Source organism: Oreochromis niloticus, linkage group LG12, assembly GCF_001858045.2.
Source record: "Oreochromis niloticus isolate F11D_XX linkage group LG12, O_niloticus_UMD_NMBU, whole genome shotgun sequence".
In the NCBI taxonomy this organism is placed as follows: Eukaryota; Metazoa; Chordata; class Actinopteri; order Cichliformes; family Cichlidae; genus Oreochromis; species Oreochromis niloticus.
In genome coordinates, this window is record NC_031977.2 from 15,429,811 (window position 1) to 15,442,036 (window position 12,226).

At 35.9% G+C, this 12,226-nt stretch overlaps 1 protein-coding gene across 1 annotated transcript; it reads left to right on the plus strand.

The window, feature by feature from the left end:
- The first annotated feature begins 6,092 nt into the window (after nucleotides 1–6,092).
- LOC102075730 (arrestin domain-containing protein 3) lies at nucleotides 6,093–12,020 on the plus strand. The gene is made up of 6 exons (XM_005457513.4): nucleotides 6,093–6,407; nucleotides 8,508–8,565; nucleotides 8,656–8,803; nucleotides 8,917–9,013; nucleotides 9,093–9,346; nucleotides 9,637–12,020. The coding sequence occupies exons 1-6, from the start codon at nucleotides 6,152–6,154 to the stop codon at nucleotides 9,952–9,954; spliced, it is 1,131 nt and encodes a 376-aa protein (XP_005457570.1). The 5' UTR covers nucleotides 6,093–6,151; the 3' UTR covers nucleotides 9,955–12,020.
- Nucleotides 12,021–12,226: the final 206 nt, after the last annotated feature.

Consider the following 12,226-nt stretch of genomic DNA (forward strand, 5'->3'; position numbering starts at 1 on the left):
TTTGGGGTTTTTTTGCAAACTGACAGTTTTTTCCTCTGAGTTGTAGAGGTGAATAAAGTTCTGTAAAGTTTATTTTTGAATGTTTGTGAATAGTAAAAATTTGTTATTTTTTTTATAGGTAATCTCATTCATCGGATTTTTTCCATCTTATCAGGTAACTCTGTTTAACAATGTGAAATCTTGTTCTAGTCTAATACCTTTGGCCATCAAACAATTTTGAAGACAGATTTACTTTAAACACCCGGCTGAAATTGCACAGGTCCTTCCTACTGTGCAATATGCTGAGGTGAACTGCTTAAAAGAATGTTGGAAAAATGTTGCAACTGCTTGACATGGGATAGGCAGTTGGATCTTTTTTCTTCTTTCTCTTTGAAACCTCATGCTTTAGGCAAAGGCAGGCAATCATTTGTAAAGTCAGCTGACTGGCATCACGGAAAGCAGTTCATTTGACCAACAGTCTAGTATGTCTCCAGTACAGGACTTCAGTCTTACGTATGAATCAGTCAACAATGATGACATTTCTTCTTATGCACAGCTACTTAAAGGAAGAAAAAAAAATCTGACTATTCGGAGTAAACTGAAAAGACAAAAAACAATGGACTTCATTCACAACTGGTTCATATGTATGAATCTCACTCATAAACTCTGTGGATGAATGTTTCACAGAGAAATCAGTGATCAGGACTTTCTAATCTGAATCTATATGTACTCACTGAACAAATTTAGCTTTAGACCCTGCGTACAAACAGATGGTGAAGACCTGGATGTCTTATGTTATAGTCAAGCAAGGGAAAATAGTGGTTGGAGACTGCACTATTCCAAATGTGTGCATTGAAAGCAAGATCTTGTTGTCTCTTAAATGGTTGCTTCAAACATAGCGACCTCATCTGCGACCATTTGTGATTTAGATGAAAATGACAATAAGAAGACAGAAGGCAATGCCTGTCACATGCCAGTCTCCCAATACTCGATGACAGGCATAAACCAACTATGGTCATATTGTTTATGAGGGAACAAATATGTCAGCTTTACTTTACAGATAACATAATTACTTTGCTCCTACTTTGTACTCTCAATATTACGGAGTACAAAGTAGCAATAATACACTATCGGTCAATTTCATCATGTATTTATATTTATTAACAACTATGAAAAGTGGGGACAAAGCTTTTCAATCTGTGGTACCAAGCTCTCCAACACACTGTAAAAAAAATTTTTTGTGAAAACTTAGAAACTCAAGGCAACCCACTGCATTTACGTTTTTAGGTTCTGATGGATAACTTATAATTTCAAGTTTAGGAGAAAAGTTGCTTCAATTAATGTTTTTGTGTTTACAAGACTAATAACTGTGCTTTTTCTCAACTCATATTTTATTGTTTTACCAATGTAATTCCTAAAGTTTACACAACATATTTTTTTTTTGTTTTGCCAATCAATTTCCTAAAGTCTAGAAGAAGTATCCTTTATAGTTTTCATGAGGTGCTCCTATCAATCAAGATATGTTTGATATTCTGTCTGACAATACCACACCTTTAAAATTGGATGAGTAACATTTATTACAAAAATTTAACTTTCATTTTGTTTTTGGAAAAGGACTTTATTTGTGGCTGAATGTTGTCAGTATGTTAAAAATGGCTGATCTCAAAACATTGTCAGTGGTGCAGTTGTGTTTGAACACAATAAAGTTATTTGAAAATCAACATTGTGTAAACATTCATTAATACAACAGGGAGCACCTCATGAAAACTATAAAGGATACTTTTTCTAGACTTTAGGAAATTGATTGGCAAAACAAAAAAAATATGTTGTGTAAACTTTAGGAATTACATTGGTAAAACAATAAAATATGAGTTGAGAAAAAGCACAGTTATTAGTCTTGTAAACACAAAAACATTAATTGAAGCAACTTTTCTCCTAAACTTGAAATTATAAGTTATCCATCAGAACCTAAAAACGTAAATGCAGTGGGTTGCCTTGAGTTTTTAGGTTTTCGCAACAATTTTTTTTTACAGTGTAATCGCTCCACCTCTGTCTAACTGACTTAAAGTTAAATATTAAAAACCTTTCTGTTTAATCTGCTGACATTCTTTTCTTATTTATATTTATGTTGATGTTTATTCTGTTTTAACATCATTCTCGTATTAATACTATTAATTGTAATATTAATGCCTGTGAAAAGCACTTTATAAATAATAATAAAAATAAATACATAAACTTACTTATTTTACTTAGTAACTTTTAAAACTTATAAGCAAAAATAAAACAGAAAAAATGTTCTGTTAATAAACATAATAATAATAAATAAAAGTAATTAATAATAAAAGACAGGACAAATATCACATTGAAAGCACAAAAGCCAGATCAAAGCTCACCAGGATCTTTGCACATTTTGTTGTTATGGTGCTTAGGTTACTGTCAATACTTGTGGGAGGTACTGATGACAGAGAACCAGGGTGCACAAAAGAGCATAAGGTGGCATGTAGCCATCACAGACATGCATGCTTAATCTGCGGCATACAAAAATGGTGATCTACATTAAAGGTGTAATGATGTGTGCTGTGGCAGGCAGGATTTAGGACCTAAATGCAGGACTCCGACACAGAATGATAAACTAAAGGCGGCAGCTTTATTGTTGGAGAATGTACGAAAAGAAAACCAAACTAGGAACTCAAAACAGGAAGCTCAAACTAGAAAAAGAAACCAAAACCACGACATTACCAGAAGCACAGAGAAAGAAAAACACAGCACAGTGAAGGCATGACGCAACACTGCCAGAGAGAAACAAAGGGCTTAAATACACAGGCAGGACAACAAGAGGATGGGGAACAGGTGGTAACACAGCTGGGACAAATCAGACCTAACAAGACAAGGGGAAGCAAAACCAGACACATGGCACACAGGACAGGGACTATCTTAAATAAAACAGGAACCATGGCAAAGACTCAGAAAACACAGGACAAGACTGGACACTGATGGAGGTAAAACATAATCTATAATAGCAAGAAACTAAACAATCTAACATGAACACATGAAAGTACAAGAAAACCATAAACCACTCAAAGAATCTAATCTAACTTAGAATATCCTTTAACCAGTTAACACAGTCCAAAATCTAGAGATAGAAAACTAACATAAGCACACAAGCACTGAAATTGATATACAACCAAGAAATATTAACCAAACTCAAACAAAACACATGAACATTTGGTTACCAGACCCAGGACCATGACAAAAGGACTAGGTCTGTTTGGTTCTGTGTCCATAGTCCTGTTCAGTGAGTGAAAAGATATAGTCCAAGGAACAGGTCCAAATGTCTGTTTACTATCAACAGAAAACTGCTAACCAGCAAGTCTTTACATAGATAGATGGATTTTTTTTTAAATTTTCTTTCGAACATACAAATATAACCGAAATAACAAGAAAAAAGAAAAACTTAAAAACATTTAGTTTTCATGAATATCTCTATGTCTATACAATGTTTATGCTCGAAAAGGAGTAGGATGAAGTTTACACTTTACACTTTTATATCCTATTTCAATATATTTACATCTTTATAAAAGAAAATCATTTTATGTATGTTTCCCAAATTCCAGCTGTTTCCCAGGTCCTTAGTTTTACCTTTTTCCCTGAGGTGGTGTTTCCACTGGTTTAATTCCTTCCAGTTTTGCTACCATTCAGCCTGGTACAACTGTGGGGCCTTACCGACCTGTTTATAATCCAGTTCATCAAAGAGTTGCTGTAGGGAAACAGGTTAGGTTTGACTGGAGAGAAACATTTAAAATTATTATTCATAATCATTGCTGCCCAGTGACATCTTAGAGATTGAGAACGCTGCCTTATTGAGAGACCGTGAAGCTGTTCACCCTAGCTCATATAACAGTATCGATTGTTTAATGAAACCATAAGAAAGGCCAGGCAAGTGAGAGGAGAGAGCACACTACATGTGCACACATGGTGTTACTGCACGTAACAAAGCTGTTTTCATCTGAATGTCTTTTTGCATTTGCTGCTGTTGTCCTACATTGCAATTTTCAAAAGTTGTTTCTGAATGTGTAGCTTTGTGCTAAGATATTGTCTTGTCCATGATTTAAAGGTATTTGTAAACCTAAGTTCCATAAAGCTGAATTAAAATGTTTATTGGTAGAGAACTGACTATCCCCCTTCCCATTCACTTGGATAAATAATAAATAAAGCATGTTTTGGAAAGCTTTTGTAAGCTGACTTTTTTTCTTATTATTGTGAAACAAATTTTTAGACAGTGATTGGTAATAAAATAAAATGTATGCAAAATGTGCTACAGGATGGAACACACCCACATGCCTTTATTCAGCTGCAACCTGATCTCTTTCAGCTGGAGCCTGGTGATTAGATTACAATGCTCTTCCTTTTGGCCACACATCTAATTTGGTTTGGTGCATTTCTAAGCAGTTTTCTCTGATGATAGAATACAGCCAGTCTTCCTGTGAGAACAAACCACTGTGATTTGACAAGACATAGAAATGCTGACTCGTGTCATTGTGTTTATAATGGGTCAGTCCTTCATGAACTTATCCTATTTATGATCCTATTTATGAACAGAGATTGGAAGGTACAAAATCTACTTCCTCAAATTAAAATAAATTTAAGTGATTTATAGACATGGGACCACTCCTTGAAGCACCATCTTATTGGGGGAGCGGGGTCAGTGTGCAAGAGTTTATAAGAGCATCCATCAAATTTCTTAGTGTCTTTTGCAATTTAATGGCTGGGTCTGGAGCCTCTCCCTACTAGCGTGCATTGAAAAGTTTAGCACACATGTGGACAATAAGTATGCAGCTGGGAAGTAACTGGAAATCAACACAGAAATATCTTATCTGGCCAAGAGATTTGAACCTTGAACTCTGAACCTAGAAGAGACAGGATATGAGTTACGAAAACTGGTGGGACACTTTGTGGCATAGAAATTACTGCATTTAAAAAAAATAAAAATAAAAACATCAGTTCTTTTAGTCCAAAGTAAGTGTTATCGCATGAACAACAGGAGACCATAGAACTGTTTTTTTATGATAGTACACTGTAAATTCTAGTTAGTTTGCAGAACTTATGACAAAAAGAATACTTGCTAACATAGGAAAACTAGGTAGAGCTAACTTACTAAGTAGGGCAACTTATTCATTGTGATTATGCACTTCACGAAAGTGGAATGATTCAGTAATTTTCCAAATAAGAAATTACCCACATTGATTAACTGGTTAGACGTTTGGATCCTCCGGCCCCCTTCAAATCTGACACAGACGAGCACCTAAGAAAATGGATGAATGGGTGGCTTAATTAACTGCTCAATTAATGTTGCTCTTACAGGAATATTTTGACCATTACCTTTCACTTTTCACTTTGCACACAGTGCTTTGACACTAAGTCAGTTTTAGCTACCGGCTGGGATGAGCTCAGTCCAGTTGAACCAACTATCCCACCTCTTCAGTCATAAGCTAGTAGAAAAAGCAGCAGATGGGAAGCAAGGTGGTTCAGAGCTTAGCACTGTTGGGAAACGTTTTGCATCCAGAGTTTTTAGCTGCTCACCCAAACATAGCAGGCTACTTCTTTTGATCAAAAGGATTTTGAAGTCAAAGTCAAAGTAAACTTTATTGTCATCTCTGCTATATACAGTACAGTATATAGAGAGACGAGGCGACGAGGCTCCAGCTCCATTCATTGCAAAAAACAAACAATATAAGAGTAAGAAATAAATATACACTTTAAGACTAAGGTAAAGGATCAATAACACTTTAAAATAATATTTACAGTTTGGAAAGGGTTGGAAAGCTGAAAAGTCGTTTTTCAAACCATTTAGTTTATGAGTTATGGATCTCAAAGAGCATTTATAACATGTCAGTGTTTCTCAGATTAGTAAATGTAAATAAAATTCTGTGAATAAAGTTGAGTTTGGTAAAGACTCCGTGAACTATATTCAGTGGTTAAATGTTCATTATGGTGCATAAGCTACATTTATTGCCTAAACGACTGTTGTAGTACATGTCTCACACTTTTTGGCATTGTGTCAAATCGGGAAAAAAATTAGCCCACGACGTCACTCTATAGGCGGAGCTTCCTGTCACGCCCATTTGGATCTGCTTGTCAGTGCTGAGAAAAGCGTTTCACCGACAGCACAGAAATGTCTCCGATAAAGGACTTTAATGTGACTTATGAAGCGATCAACGAAGCTGATACTTTTTCTGTAGGGGATACTATAGTTGGAACAGTTAGTTTCAGACTGACAAAAGCCGTCAAAGTCAAGAGCGTTTCTGTAAAGGCCAAAGGAGACGCAAACGTACACTGGTCAGAAGGAAGTGGAGATGACGAGAGATCGTACAGTGATCACAGGAGATATTTCAAAGTGAAGGAACTCTTAGTTGCAGAAAATGCTAAAGGTAAGGTTTATTCATTTAGAACTTGGACACAGTTTGTTATTGTGCCATTCCTAGCAGGACTGTTTGGTGCCATTTCAGTCCCCATGACAATATAGTGTGTTTGTCATGATCACAGGTCTCTTCTCTTCTCAGGGTTTTCACTCCTTTTGGAGTTTTATTCTAAGTAATTCTTCTATATTATAATTATATTCTTTTCTTGAGCTTCTACTTTGGCTGCCATCTACAATTCCATTTTCATAAAAGACGGTGCTTTCGTCTGCTGTCATTCCCTAAGGCATCTCCACAGCGGATGAATTTCTGATTTTGTGCAAAATTTACACACGAAAGACTCATGTTTGAACCATTTCCCCACACTTCGAATGTTTCGTTATATTAGAGTGTAATAGTTTGCTTATCCTCTGTTGAACAAAAGGGAGGCAGGATAACCAAACAATTACACTGTCAAGCTATTCACCTTTCTGCCTTTCCCTCTTTGTGTTTTGTTAGTTATTTGTACTCCATGTCTTGTGACAGTTTTCAATTCTCTCCTCTTGTCTGATTCAGTCGTGACTGTTTGCAGGTTCCCTCTTCTTTGACACTCCTTGATCGCCCTGTGTGTGTGTATGAATTGTACTTTCCCCTGTAGGCTGTACCATTTGTTACGACGTCTGGTTTCTGATTTCTGCCTTATGCTTCAGGACTCTGTTCCTGTAAGTGTTTATATTACCTGATTTGCCCCAGAATCTTTGGCTTTTAAATGTGGACTCCTGTCTAAAACTTTGGGGAAATTTACGATACTCAAAGTATTAACAAGTGGTTTATACTGGAGTATTTTATTGAATGAAATTCCAATACTCTAGTAACACTATGAACAAGAGGGCTAATCTAATGCGCCACAATCCAAGAAAACATTATTAACCCAGTCAACCTACATATAATTGGCTCAGCTGATAAACCAACCAACACTGGACACACTTAGCTTGACAAAGCTACTTTCTAAAAGGCTACAGCTCTTAAATGTAGTCTTAAGACCGTATGTCATAGAGTTATAACAGCATTCAACCAGAAATCATAATTCTTTTTGCAGGAGCAACTGTGTATACAAAATATGTAAAAATAGTGTTTTTGAGTATATGAAACTAAAAAACAAAACATGAAATTCGTCCTTCTCTTCAAATTTAAATGGTTCGAAGCAAAAAGCTACGTACTCGGTGGCTCTGGTTCCACTGTGCCTCTGATTGTCTTATCTCAATTATCATTCCTTGTGAGTTTTGCATTATCCTAACTCACTACACACAACCCAGTCAGATGCACTGTAGGATAGACCATAATTTTGCAGATTTCCCATAGGGTCTTGTCAAAGTTAAAGGCATCTTTGATGTCAGACATTGATAGGTGCCAATCTTTATTGTCTTTTCCTGGGCTTAAAAAATATTATTGACCTCCACAGAAGAGTTTTCTGTGATGTTAAGATTAATTAGAAAGGTGTGTGCAAAAACAACACGAATAACAATACATACATACATGAATACTGATTATTTAACTGTAGGAATAAGTAAGATATAACTAATTCATTAAGTTCTGGTAAAAGTGTAAGCCTACCACAGGAGGTACCACGGCAGAGGTATACGCATATTTGATTTGACAGATTTTTATGCTGACACTATTCCTGATGCAGCCCTTCCAGGGATTTGTGTCTCCTTCCCTTCTTGAAACAGATTATCTATTGCTGATAGGTGAAACATTAAACACCACGTGGATTACATTTAGAATGCAAAAGTAGAATGCAGCTATTATTAGTTATCATTGCCTACCTATGACCATTCAGGATGTCTGCCATATTAAAAGTTTAAAATGTCACAAACTCAACTTGCATAATGATAAATGAATAAAGATGTGTGGAATACATCTATATGTGGTATTATGGATTGTGACAAAACAAGTACAGAAGGATATATATTTTATTAACTTGTCTTGACTTAGACACACAAGTACATTTTAAGAATATGAACCAAGTTAAATGATCAGCAGTAAATTGTAAATATATCAGTCTTCCTCTGTGAAGGTGCTGCCATTTTTTAAAAGTCTCTACAGGAAAGTTTAATCACATTTCTCTTGCAGGCATTTCACTTCCCCAAGGGGTCCACCTTTTTAAGTTCAGGCTTAAAATCCCAGAAGGGTAAGTGGGAATTTCTGGCTGCAAGCATTAATACTTTGCTGTATCTTGCTTTTACAAATAAATGCATTATACACTGATTCTGTTTTGTAGGAACATGCCATCATCCTTCACAGGAGCCCATGGAAAAATTGTCTACATGGTTGAAGCAAAGATATCCAGGAGCTGGCGATGGCCTTCTATAATACAAAAAGAGATCAAGTTTGTTTCTAAGGCATTTCTACAGACTCCTCAAGTAATGGTAAACACTATAATGCTTTGCTAGAAGTTTTATACTTGGAAAGTGTATTGTAATGCACTTCAGTGAGGCATTAAATTGAGCTCGGAAATGTTTGTCTACATGTTTTGTTATAGTGTCCACAATCTTGTACAGTGAGTAAAAAGATGAGTGGTCTCTCCAAGGGACAGGTCCAAATGTCTGCTACTATTAACAGAGCAGTCTGTTTTCCAGGTAAAGCGTTTGCAAGTTGCAGAATCTAATGTAAATACATTGAAAAATGCAGTTTATTGATAATATTTGCTTTTGACAGGTGAAACTTTATCTGTTGTCGCCAAAATCTGCAACTCTTCTTCCAAAGACATGAGGCCCAAATTCAAACTTCAGCAGAAAATAGTGTACCGTGCTGGTAGCTCTTCTACGTCCAGTGAGAAAACTCTATTTAAAATGGCCGGGGAGAATATAAATCCAAACTCAGAGGAAAGTGTCTCCTGCCAAGTGAAGATTCCCGTTGATGTCATCATCCTCCATGACTGTGAAATCATCTCAGTGGAATATTACGTCAAGGTATGAAACAAAGTTATGTTATATAGTATTACCTCAGAAATGAAACTGCATTTGTTTGTGAACATTTTCAGGTAAGTAATAGACATGGAAAATACGTGTCTTAAACTCTTAAAAAATGTATATAAAATAACTGCAGAACTCCTAATTAAACTACTACTACTATTACAAAATGCTATACAAAATTTGAATAATAACAAATAAATTATTTATGACAAATAACTGAATCAGTAGTTTCATACATTGCACTTTGATTCAGATGTTTACTAATGTATTACGGACCGGTTTCCCAGGTGTATGTGGACATTAGTTTTGCCATTGATCCAGAGGTGGTGTTTCCACTGGTCATCGTTCCTCCCAGTTCTGCTGCCTTTCAGCCTGGTGAGGCTCTGGGGCCTTGCCCACCTGGGACAGCCGGGGCTCCAAGCTACAGCGACTTCACTTCCTTTAACCAGTGGCCACAAGGTGCCCCACCATATGGGTTCTCAGCTCCAGCGTTTGCATCATCCTCAGTACAATGTCCAGGATCTACTGCTCTGCCTCAGTCTCAGCAGGAAGAACCACCTCCATCGTATACGTCTCTTTATCCTCACCATAATGAACAACCATAGAAGCTCAACTGGATACTGAGCAAATGAATGAACTAAATGTTAATAGTAAGTGACACCTCAAAAATAACTCTTGGGAGTATGGGCTAATGATTCTTCAGTTGGGTTTGGAAAACAGACATCAGTGTAAAATTCTGAAAGCCGAGATAAGAGACAAGAAAATTGGTTACCACATGTGTGCGCCTTTGGTGGGTGCTGAGCTTCTTGTTGGTCAATTAGCAGGACAGCACGAGGCCTTACAGCTGTTGTCACATGAGAGAACTCAAAGTTGCATACAAAAAATTTAGTTTTTGATACTGTACTAATGAAACAAAGAAAAGACAGCACATAGCTGATGATGATAACTAGTTTGCAAGTGGAATGGAAAAGGTGCTGCTTTAAGACTGGCATTCACTTAATAATTTGTTTTTGTTCAGGAGTATGTGCCTGCAGGTAAACAGTGAGTAAGCCAATGATTTGTTGTGAATTTTACCTCCATGCTGTCTTTGTTACAACCATGATAATTGGAGTTTTCTGTTTTTTTTTGTGGGGTCTTTATCTTACAATAGAAAGTGCCTTGAGGCAACTGTTGTTGTTATTTTGCCGCTATATAAATAAAATATACCTGCTTCTTGTCTGCTGTCACTGGGTTTTATAGTAGAGTCATCAGAAACTTGTTTATGCCAGTCATTTCCAAGAAAGTGTAGTCATGTGTCTCTTCATAGGTTGTTACTCTTTAAAAGGTTTAGTTGAAACATTTACTAGCACAGAGATAAGTTCATATCCAGATGCACATACATTGTATTTATAATACATGTGAGAACATCTTTTTTATGCCACTTATATTACTTTATTTCCTTTCTTTGTTTTCACACCAAACTGGAGGCCAATAAAGGGTCTGCTGCAGTTCAGTGGCTTCCTTCTGGTGGCCACACTTTAACAAAAATCATACACTCCAAAATCCAAGTGTCATTTTATCTTGACGTTTCCTTTGTTAGATTTTATCTGTGTATGTATTTGTTGAATTCCTTTATAATTTTATCCCATAATACGTTTTAAACTGGTTATCATCTTTGTAATTTTTCCTAGGTTGTCATTTTTATTATGTTTGTCCATGTGAGTCTTATTTTTTGAAATTACAATGTACATGTGTTTGCCTGGAAAGCACTTTGGCTCAACAGCTGTTGATTTAAATGCACTATAAAAATAAAATCGACTTGACGTATGTTAGTTATGTTAGTTAGTATTATGCTCATTCATTTAAGATAAAATGAGGAGGCCTTTTCACAGTTTTATACTTAGTAGTATACTAAGAGTCTTGTATATTTTATCTTTAATAATATTTAATTGTTAAAAAATTCAGCGTGGGCTGTGGCTTATGCTTTTGGTGTGTGATTCTGCTTATTTTCTGTGTCATTTGTAAACACAACACTGGTTCATCCCCTTGACTTGGGTGTATTTTCTTATGTTTACGTATCATCAAATAATACCAACAGTTGTCTCAAGGTATTTTATATTATTTATTTATTTTATTGTGTTTATTTTTATGATACCTGTCTTGCACAAGTATGGTCCTGCTGTTGTAAGGCTGGTATTGATTTATTAATTGAGTTCTTTTTCTGTGAATTTCACTTTCCCTTTTTTTAATTGTCTTTCTTACATTGTAACCATGTTAACCTTTGCTTCTTTTCTGTTGTCAGTGGGTTTCATAATAGTGTCATCGGACACTTGTTTATGCCAGTAATTTCCCAGAAAGAGCAGACATTTGTCTCGTAATGGGTTGTTACTCTTTGAACAGTGTGGTTGAAACATTTGCTAGCACAGTGATAAGTTCCATTCTTAAAACTGTATATTTTTTTTAGGCCACAGTGATTTGGATAAGCTCTGCATCAGCAAACAGTGTGTTGACTACAAGTGGATTCAAACTGCAATTCTGTTTGTGATGAACCTATATTGCCTGTGCAAAACAGATTAACATGTAATCACTTGCTAAGAAAGCAATGGGAAGTCAGGCTTGTTTATAGAATGCAATTCATATGCAATGGTAATTTGAAGAGCTTTGTATATGATGAATGAAAGGAAATTAAAAATGGTAATAAATAAAAGAGTTTTTAACACTTTTAAAAGTTACAGCTGGGCAGAAATGTAGGAAAGATAAAGTGCTAATTCACCATGTTTAGTTCAGTTGGTATACTGCCTACAGATATCTAGTATATGTACACCTTTCAGAAGAGGTAGCATTGACTGGCTGACAGGTGTTCCCTTTACTGCACCATAAGAAAGATTTGACTGGAGT

Bases quoted from the DNA above. Each gene is read 5' to 3' on its own strand.
- LOC102075730 (XM_005457513.4), top strand. From the start codon at position 6,152: ATGTCTCCGATAAAGGACTTTAATGTGACTTATGAAGCGATCAACGAA. The intron at 9,014-9,092 runs GTAAAGCGTTTG...TGCTTTTGACAG, and splicing joins CAGAGCAGTCTGTTTTCCAG to GTGAAACTTTATCTGTTGTC. The intron at 9,347-9,636 runs GTATGAAACAAA...CCGGTTTCCCAG, and splicing joins CAGTGGAATATTACGTCAAG to GTGTATGTGGACATTAGTTT.